The following is a 10607-nucleotide window of genomic DNA, read 5'->3' as shown; positions in this document are numbered from 1 at the left end:
GGCACTCTAATCCCCTAGTGGTTTGTCAATCTGACCCTGAGGTCTCAGAGCATTATACCCAAAAAAATGCCATACCCATACTCAGGGTCCCAGAACAATGACCCCCTGGACGTTAAGGGTCCCAGGACAATGAAAATGAACACTCTTGTTTATACTACAATCACAACTGAGTCCCAGAGAAATGACCAGCTCCTGGCCCATGGGGCCCCAGGGGCACCCAAATAATGCCACTTCAATAGTGTCAACCTCAGTCAGAGCAATGACATTGGACACTTGGGTTTCTGGGACAAAGATTATCAGGACCCTAGAACAATGACACCCTAACCTTTGGAGCACCCAGAATGACAACCTGACCCTTTGGGGCATTCAGAAAAATGCTTCATGGATGTTGGGGCTCCCAGACACACCAATATTCGAGACCCCAGAAAAGTAACAATACCAAATAATGACTCACTGACATTTATGTGTCCTAGAACAATGACTTCTGACCCTTGGAGTACCCAAAATGTGGCACATTGATCTTGGGGATGCCAGAAACCACAGACCAATACTCAGAATCCCGGAACCCTGAGACCCTGAACCTTGAGGAACCCAGAACAATGACGCCTTATACCTTGGGAAACCAAGGACAACGACATCCTGGACCTTGGACAATTCAGGAGAATAACCTGAACCTTGGGGAACCTAAAAACCACAATACCTTGAACCTTGGGCAACCCAGAACAACAATAACCTGAACCTTGGGCAACCCAGAACAATGACGCCCTAAACCTTGGGCAACCAAGAACAACGACACCCTGAATCTTGGACAATCCAGAACAATACCCTGAACCCAGAACCACAATACCTTGAACCTTGGGGAATCCAGAACAACGATACCTTGAACCTTGGGGAACCCAGAACAATGACACCCTAAACCTTGGGGAACCCCGAACAATGAGGTGCCATATGAAAACTTGCTCTTTGCCCCTCTGATTGAACAAGTGACCCCTCTTACCCATGTGACCAGCCCCAAACCAAACAGTTGTCCTCTTACCTTGTGGAAGTCATCAAACTGCACGGAGGCCACGGCTCCTCTGATACGAGAGGCGATGGCTTTGCATGCGTCGCCCACAAAATCCGGAACGCTGAAAATCTTAGACGCCTCAGCAGAATCTTTCTTATCATTGATTTCAAAATGCCTGTGTGTGGAGGAAATGTATGAATGGGGGGCAGAAATTCCATTGGAATCAAACATCTCGCCATAGAAGCCAAATCACAAAATGTATGAAAGAAATATAAAATTATATAACTGAACATTCCTGTACAAGTGAAGGGAAATAGGTCTCACCAGTTGTAGGACAGCTGGATCTGGAGCCTGGCATGGTCGGCGGTTTCTATATTGATGAGGTCCGTGCAGAAGTCTGGTCCCAGGAGGAGGCAGATGGCCTTGATCACGTTGGAGCGTTTAGGGGTCCCTCCGGAGAGGCTGAGCACTGTGAACTGCTCGTCGGGGCCGAGAATCACCAACTCTGGGCCAAACACCACCCTGGAGGGAGACAGGAATGCAATCAGATCAAAGCCCACCCACCCAATTCTGGTATTTCAATCATTGGTGGATGCGGATATGGTGAAGAAGTCCCAGGATACTCCCAGTTCTGTTTCTGTCGGCCTGGGAGTTCTAAGTGTGTCCCAGGACCTCCTCCATATCTCTGAAAGAAAGCGAAAACCTCCTAGGACTAGGAACTGAACATAGGCAGACTGGGAACCCCTAATAATAATCACAGAAGGTGTACAGACCCATATTCTCAGCACAGGGATGGTGGTAGCCCCTCATAATGGGAACCACAGACCATGGGGATGGGATGATTGCAACTTGTTATAATGGGTAGAGTAGGGGTAGCAAAGATGAGATCTCACCAACAGAGCCCTCAAGAAGTTACGTGGTACAACTGTCCAGCATGTACCAAATACCAATTTTCATGACCTTATAACAGTCCCGGTGGGTCATCATTCCCTGACTGACCACAATCTTCATTCTAGAGATCCTGCAAAGTCTCCATTAAGGTTCCCATAGAGAAAAATAATGGAGGATGGGAATTTTTATACTAGCTTACCTGGCTTTCTTCTCCCGGTAGTCGTACACTTGGATGGCGGCATTGTGCGGCACACGGTAGCTGACAGCCTTGGTCTTGTCTCGTGGCTGAGCCTCTTGTGTTTGTTGACCTCTGTTGGACCTATCAGCCACGGGGTCCTTACCAGAAGCCAGAAGAGCCTCAACGTTGGCTGGAAGCTCCTTCTCCCAAAGCTCCTCGTCTTGGGTCAGCATGTATGTTTGTCCCACCACGGCACGGACCTGGGTGACGAAAATTTAGATCATTGAATGTGGTGCTGATTGATGTAATGTCGTGTAGTAGACTATCTTATAGATTCAGATTCTACAACCTCAAGAAGTCAGGACTATGGGCATTCTCTCCACTGGGGCCGATGTATTATGGTGTCAGAATCTAACCCTGGTTAGACTTTTACCTGTGCTGGGGAAAGAAACCTTGACCAAAGCAGGAATCCGATTGTGAATTCAGGTCACATGGACAATTATTAATTCCATCTAATTTTTTATTGTTTTTTTTTTTTTTATTATTTTAAATTAAAACTGTCTGAACTGGTCATCAATAGGAAAATAAATTCTGGTTACCCAATGGCAACCCTTATTCTGGTCATGTAGGGTGGAAACAAACTCCACACCCCCTTCCACCAATTCTCAATGATTGGCATATTAGCAGCAGCTCACTCCCGAATTCATGATATATTTAGAGTTCCGTATAGCGCTGCGGTTTTTGTGCTTGGTTATCTTTTTTCTTCTCTTGCTGTAGCTGCAGCTGTTGCGGCTGTGAGTGATCTGGATTAACTGGTGATTATTGGGATTCCAGCAATGGCAGATCACAGTCAATCAGAATACAGCATGGATTGTGCAAGGACTTAATCACAGCAAATACTAATAGTAATATTAATGTACTCAGAATCTGTTTCAGTGATGAGAAGTCACAAGGGTTCCCTGGTGGGTTATTCCTGTCCCCAGGAGTGGACTGACAACAGCTGAACTTCTTATGTATTAGAGACAGCCAGAGCTTAGATATGGAGTGACCGGATCAAGATAGAAACACCAACCAAAGCACAGAAAAAAGTGCACAAAGCCATATACATAAGGACCCTTTACCCTAAATCCCCCTAGGGTACAAGGTTTCTGTTGAGGGATAAGCTCATCAACTTAATCTGAGCCAGGCAAACCCTATTGCTCATAGGACCAACCAGGTACCAGCATGGGGCTCCCCCCTAAAGGAAACCTCATGGACAAGAGTGAGCCTGACCAAATGGCCGTATGATATTAGCAAATATTGCTGCCAGCCATTCTTACCTTTCCAGTGTTCATGTCTTGTACATAGATGCCTTCATTTTCATCCAAGGGTTTGGATTCCCTCCTAATTACACCTTCCATTGGTGGTGTCATTGCTCATGAAACCAACTGGAGCCAGGTCCACCCAGATACTGGCTTTGGGCTTCCCCAGAAGGGCAACCCCATGGACAAGGTTAAGCCAAACCAAAAAGCCTTATGATGATATCAGCAAAGATTGCTAACAGCCACTCTCACCTTTCCAGTCTTGATGTCTCGTACGTAAATGCCTTCATTTTCATCCAAGGGTATGGACTCCCTCCTGATAACCACTTCCACCTCCACAGGTGGCACGTACTCTAATGGGCCTCGAATCATCCATCGGTCACCAGGCTTCCTCTCAACAACGTTTCCATCCTGGTAGAAGATACATGATGATGGTGAGTCTCTGAACATCTAAAGGACAAGATAGCAATCTATGCAAAGTATTATTACTCTCTAGTTACCTCATCCTTCTCCTCCAGGAGCTGCAGGGCTCTGAGCACCAAGCCTTCCTCCTCAGACAGGATGTAGACATCTTGGATTCCAAACTCTAAACTCTCACCAGGCTGCAGGAAGAAGGACCTCTCACCCTGCAAAAAAGAAGACCTACATTAGTCTGTAGACCACACAGAAGAAGGTAAAGATGGGAAAACAATGACTCAGGTGAAAAATGTGGTCTTCAGAAGATTTATGAATTTGAGGCCTTCAAACTGGATTATGAAATGTTTGGTCAAGACCTGCTGATGACACCTATAACAAGGTAGCAATGCAACCAGTCTTTAAGGATTGGTGTAATGCTTGAGTTCCTCACAAGGACCCCAGATGAAATAAGTAACTCTTATGGACACCGTTAATGGATCTCCAGAACATTGGTGTATTGCTTGAGTTCCTCACAAGGGCCCCAGATGAAATAAGGAACTCTTATGGACACCGTCAATGGATCTCCAGAACATTGGTCCCAAGGTCTCTATTGTCCATGTTACAATCATCCCCTGGCTAATAAATGCACATAGAGCCCAATCCCATCACGTTGATGGTTACAAAAGCTAATGGCCAGGTGCCACCTCACTCACCTTCACGACCTTCTTCTGTCCCAGCTGAGGTTTGCCATCAGCCCCCAATGGATCCAAAATGACGCAGTATTGTCTGCTATTTAGAGTGGTGATGTCCACCACCCCAACCACCTCCTCATACACGTTGGGGATGTATGCCTCAGTGTCCTCTATAGTCACCAGCCATTCCTCTCCTGTACGGCGCAGGTTACCTTTCTCATTGCGATAAGTCTTGGTGGCACGGATGTGCAGTGCTCTCTACAAGAAAAAGAAAATTATTCAACATTAACTTTTCTTAAGGATAAAGAGAATTATTTGGTGTCTTGGGTGGGTGGAGCTTAAAGTGATACTAAACTTCCCTATCAACCAAGGATGGTGCCATGTTGGCCTTTTATATAGGTCTGTGGTGGCCATGGTGGTGCACATGTGGGCACCAGCCATTTGAGGGCTAGAAAGCTCAGTCATAAGAGGCACGCCTCGAATGTAGCAAGCGCTGAACCTTCAATGTTAATAGAGAAAACTGTAAAGTGAAGTAATATTACCAGGCCTGGATGAAGGTCCAATATAACTGATGATTTATGGATTACCAGCCAAGAAAAGGACAAGTTTGACCTTCTCTGTCCATTCTGGCCTCCTACCGGGGACGATAATAATCTTAAGGAGAGCTTGTGGACCGGTCGCCTTTCTTGTCCAATCCACAGGCTGGGGTGTGTCCTGGACCAAGCTGTATGGCCTAACCGGCCATGGAGGTCAAGGACCTGGCTGAATTGTCTGGTAGGAGAACCCAAAGCACAAGGCTGGCCACACAATTTGAGATATCTTTGCACAGATACAATCGTAATGCTCATACTGCATTGTATTTTTACATGTTCAGAGTTGGTCTTTAAATGCAAAAATATCAGCTTTGCATACATTGCTAATGTAAATGAGGATTATGAACTCCAAAATGCCATCTGTGATCAGATTATATAGCCAGGCGTTGTATAGTGAGGGGGCGAATGGACTTGGGACGGACGAGTTTTTTTTATTTTGTTTTACAGCCCAATCTTCAGATTCTCTCTCAAGCTGGTGATGTCAGGCAGTAAAGTTCTCTCTGGCTGTACAAAGATCAGGAGATACGCCTGGATCACAGAGTTGTTGTAAGAAATGTCCCTGCAGCACAGACCTGGAATATTAGATTCGGAGGTCAGGTGATAATCAGCTAGAGCTACACGCATGATTTGGGATTGCATAAAAATCAGCGACTCCATGCAAACAGGTGCCATTCTCTATATGAAGGGCATTCCGGCACCGAGCATCACCTCTGCACAATGACCTGGCTACTACAGACCAGTGTTCTGCTCCTCTGACTTCAGAGAGCAATGCTAATGTCATGAGGTTATTCCTTTCCCTCCCCCAAGGTCCAGAGGTGATTGGCTACCCAATTGAGCCCCTCATACAGAATCAAGGTCATGACAGACCCCCACATGATTATTCAGGTCCATAGTTCTGAAGATGCTTTACCTTGTCTGTTAGGATGAAGGCATCCACAATGTCTACAACTTCCTCATAAACTCCTGGAAGATAGGCACCAACCTTTTTCACCAGCCACTCCTCCCCTGAGGAACAGAAAGGCAGCCAATCAGTGGTGAGGAACAAACAGAATGTCCTTAAAATATATAAAGGATAAAATATTCCATCATTTCAGCAGAGAAACTTATTTTGAACCCACTGACTTGGATCAGCACATTGACAGATGAAAGTCACAGTCTGAAATAATAAAATAGGGTAGGCGGGTACTGACCGGTGACACGGGCATGGTCCTCTCTGTCCTGGCACTCCTTGCGGGCACGAAGACGGATGGCCTGGTTGTGGCGGATGACCGTGGCTTGTATGGTTTGAACCACTTCTACCTCCTTCCGGGGGATGTAGGTACCTGGCGGGGAGAGATTTCAAATGTGGGGATCCATTTCTAGGTTCTGATGGAGAATTAAAGATTGACTGATGTTCCTCGGGGTGCAGCATTTGTGGGTTCTACATCACTTAAATTCAGCAGAGATCTCTGCCATTGCGGAGCCATAACTGACCGTCACTTGGCCATGGTTGGGTGCCGGTGGTATACTTGCACCCCAGAGATATACAGATTGGATTCCTTACCTGGACCTTCAAACAGCCACTCATCACCGGCCACAAACTTCTCATTGTCATCGTCAAAGTCCAGCAGTGCTTTCAGGTGCAGCGCGGTGTTGGGAAGGACCACGGTGAGCGGTAGGACACCCTGCACGGAACAGAAAGTGAGTGCTATAATCTCCTACAGATATCCAAACAATCCAAATCTTCCTGTCACCTACCTGCTGCAGCTCTTCCCCTGGGTACAGGGGGAAGGGATCCTGGGACAGCCGGATCTCCTGGTCTCCGTGTCGCAGTTTGGCTTGACCGATGTCATCGAACTGAACGTTTCGGGCCGCGTCCCTCAGCACCGGGTTCTGAATCACGCAGTAGTGCCGAGGTGGCACCATCACCATACGCTCCGGATGGAAGAGAACCCTGCGCAATGAGAACCAAATAACGTGGTGCTTAAAGAAAGCCTGCACAGATCTTAGGGGTCTGTTTATTAAAGTTTTTATCCAAGATTCACACATTTTGCAACTTTAATTGAAAAGACAGTTAGTGAGTAGAAGAAAGAAAGAGGTTTGAGGCTCTAAATTGAATGCAAAATAGTACATGATCTATACATAATTATACAGTTCAATAGTTTGTCAATTGTATCCCAACTCTTGGTAACAGTCACAAGGTTAGGATACTCATCCTGGACATTCTAGCACCACATAGTAACAAATAAGTACAAAATAAGGGACTTATTACAGTCACATATGTCCCGACGCATTTCGCCATATGGTCAACGTATACTTTTTATATGCGGTTATATTTTGCTTATATTACATAGAGACCATACAACCATTTTAACAACAAACCTCTGAAGAAGCCAGTATTTGGCGAAACGCGTCAGGCCATATGTGACCATAATAGGTCTCTTATTTTGTACTTATTTTGTTACTGGTACACCCACCACCTATGATGGCCATTGGATGTGAGAGGAGGGGGATAGCCTAGCCCAGACTTGTAACCCCTCCTCACCAAACTGCCTCCCATCTAATACCCCCTCCACCCTGGGCAGTAAAGCTTTTCCCAGGGAGAATGAATGATTTAGGCACACTTGGTGAAGATGATGATGGTTTCATCCATGGCAGACCAACCTACCCAGAAGAAAGGACCCAAGTGCAAGCTTGGTACCCCTAATGTAACACCATAAGGGTCAAATAAGGTCAGAAGAGGGGTTCCCATCACCCCTGCACCCCGTGAGTTCCCCAAAAGGGGGAGGGGGGACACATAAAACTCCTGGAGCCAGGAAATATAGAAGGGAGATGTGAATCTTCTCAGACTTAAAGGGGATGGCTCCTCCCGCTGCCATCTTTTATACCCATAAGTACCCAGGCCGCCGTGGGGCGCTCACCTCTCATTGTCCTGGCGGATGTAAGTCTTGGGCCCGATCTCCACGCGGGCAATGTTGGTGTTCTGGTCCAGCACATGGATGTAATGGTACGGGGGGATACGGATGATGGATTCTTCACTCATGGTCAGGCGTGGAGGATGAAGCTACAAGCAAACATATAAAAATAAATAAAATGTATGAAGATCTATGTGGCACTGCCCCATTCAAAGGCCAGCTGGTACAGAGGTTATGGGGGACAAATGGAAGCCTGAGGATGATCCTGACAATAAATGCAGCATAAGGCGAAAGGTTGTTATAGAACCTTCCAGGCTGAGCGAGGACAATACAGAACATCAGGTACAAGTTAGGGCCATAAATATTTGGACAGAGACAACTTTTTTTCTAATTTTGGTTCTGTACATTACCACAATTTATTTTAAATGAAACAACTTACATTCAGTTGAGCTGCAGACTTTCAGCTTTAATTCAGTGGGTTGAACAAAAAGATTGCATAAAAATGTGAGGAACTAAAGCCTTTATTACACAATCATTTCATTTCAGGGGCTCAAATGTAATTGGACAAATTAAAAAGCTGAAAATAAAATGTTCATATCTTATACTTGGCTGAAAACCCTTTGCTGGCAATGACAGCCTGTAGTCTTGAACTCATGGACATCACCAGATGCCGGGGTTCCTCCTTTTTAATGATCTGCCAGGCCTTTACTGCAGCGGCTTTCAGTTACTGTTTGTTTGTGGGCCTTTCTGTCCGAAGTTTAGTCTTCAACAAGTGAAATGCATGCTCAATTGGGTTCAGATCAGGTAACTGACTTGGACATTAAATAATATTCCCCTTCTTTGCTTTAATAAACTCCTGGGTTCGGAATTAATTCGATTGCTTCTGTCCTGTGTCACATCATGGATAAACACTAGTGTCCCAGTGCCATGGCAGCCATGCATGCCCAAGCCATCACACTGCCTCCGCCATGTTTTACAGATGATGTGCTATGCTTTGGATCATGAGCTGTTCCACGCCTTCTCCATACTTTTATCTTGTCATCATTCTGGTAAAGGTTGATCTTGGTTTCCAAAGAATGTTTTTCCGAACTGTGCTGGCTTTTTTTTTTTAGCAAAGTCCAATCTAGGCTTTCTATTCTTATATATCTTTCTATGCTTATGAGCGGCTTGCACCTTGCAGTGCACCCTCTGTATTTACTTTCATGCAGTCTTATCTTAGACATCGATATACCTACCTCCTGGAGAGTGTTGGTCACTTGGTTGGCTATTGTGAAGGGGTTTCTCTTCTCCATGGAAATGATTCCGCCATCATCCACCCCTGTTGTCTGCAATGGACGTCCAGGTCTTGTGGCGTTGCCGAGTTCACCTTTGTTTCTTTTGTTGCTTTGTTTCTTTCCCATGATGTAGCAAATTGTAGATTTTGCCACTACTAATTTTGTAGCAATATCTCGGATGGTTTCTTTCTGTTTCTGCAGCTTAAGGATGGCTTGTTTCACCTGCATGGAGAGCTCCGCATGTTGTTTATTCACAGCAAAATCTTCCACATACACCCCCCCAGTCAGCTCCAGGCCTTTTATCTGCTTAATTGATAATTACATAACGAAGGAATTGCCCCCACCAGCCCATGAAATAGCCTTTCAGTCGATTGTCCAATTACTTTTGAGCCCCTGAAATGAAATGATTGTATAAAGGTTTTAGTTCCTCACATTTTTGCAATCTTTTTGTTCAACCCACTGAATTAAAGCTGCAAGTCTCAGTTCAACGGCAGTTGTTTTGTTTAAAATTAATTGTGGTAATGTACAGAACCCAAACTAGAAAAAAAGTCTCTGTTCAAATATTTATAGACCTAACTGTATGTGAGCAGGTGAGTGACAGGTACAGCAGGGCCGGGCGTGGCAGGGGAGAAGTTTTTTTATTGTTCTTTTTACAATGAAGAGAAGAGAGAACGATCCCGGACAATTCACGGTGAAAAGGTTTCACTTTGCATTTTAACCCTTTACAATGCTCAGTTACCCAAAGAAAACCTCATCCTCAGGCTTCTATTTCTGACTTGTTATGTATATCCAAGCCCACTAGGAGGTGCTGCAGGACTATCTGCCGGCTGAAGCCAGGGGACCAACATGACATCAGGTCAGCAATGGCGGGGGATAATATTCTACCTAAAGGGAACCGGGCATCAAAAGAAAGATGGCGGCTGCGTACAATGCCACCTGCTTGGCTCTCCTCCACCAGGGAGACCACAGATATAGGCATGACATTCTTTATCGGTGACACCTGGGAAACTCCATGGGGCATGGAGTCACATGACCAGCATACCAGGCACACAAAAGGTCAGAACCCATTTACACCAAGGCTATATAATGACCGCCAACGTAGGAAGAATCTACCAATCCGGGAGATTTACCCTCACTTCCTGTCACAGTGACAACACCATCACCAGACAGGAAGTGGAGGAAATCAGCCACTCATACACAGGCTGAAATAAAGTCATTCGGTGTTGCTGCTGCAGATTTCCTGATTGGTGTAAGTTGTCACTAGAACAGGAAGTAGGGGGAATCTCTGTAATGGAGCTGTGGATAGCAATACAAACCTGGCAGGGGGTCTAATTATTCACTGTTGTCACATGGTCACCACGGTAGTGATTCACCACGGCATT

General features: G+C 45.6%; 1 protein-coding gene across 2 annotated transcripts in view; it reads right to left on the bottom strand.

Moving 5' to 3' along the window:
* MVP (major vault protein) overlaps positions 1 to 10607 on the bottom strand; it is a 15881-nt gene that overhangs the window by 4253 nt on the left and 1021 nt on the right. The window contains exons 1-12 of one of the 2 annotated variants that reach the window (XM_072417223.1): positions 9187 to 9483; positions 7958 to 8100; positions 6795 to 6990; positions 6601 to 6721; positions 6248 to 6379; positions 5968 to 6062; positions 4486 to 4722; positions 3877 to 4002; positions 3629 to 3787; positions 2097 to 2335; positions 1331 to 1528; positions 1037 to 1181 (exon numbers count right to left, since the gene is read on the bottom strand). In XM_072417223.1, coding sequence (XP_072273324.1) covers positions 1037 to 1181; positions 1331 to 1528; positions 2097 to 2335; positions 3629 to 3787; positions 3877 to 4002; positions 4486 to 4722; positions 5968 to 6062; positions 6248 to 6379; positions 6601 to 6721; positions 6795 to 6990; positions 7958 to 8100; positions 9187 to 9453 — 2058 coding nt within the window. In that variant the 5' untranslated portion in view covers positions 9454 to 9483. Of the gene's footprint in view, positions 1 to 1036; positions 1182 to 1330; positions 1529 to 2096; positions 2336 to 3628; positions 3788 to 3876; positions 4003 to 4485; positions 4723 to 5967; positions 6063 to 6247; positions 6380 to 6600; positions 6722 to 6794; positions 6991 to 7957; positions 8101 to 9186; positions 9484 to 10607 lie in introns of those variants that run through there. The other variant, XM_072417224.1, reaches the window with a different exon arrangement.

Source organism: Pyxicephalus adspersus, chromosome 7 (assembly GCF_032062135.1).
Source record: "Pyxicephalus adspersus chromosome 7, UCB_Pads_2.0, whole genome shotgun sequence".
Lineage (NCBI taxonomy): Eukaryota > Metazoa > Chordata > Amphibia > Anura > Pyxicephalidae > Pyxicephalus > Pyxicephalus adspersus.
This window is presented reverse-complemented; position numbering and strand designations above follow the sequence as displayed.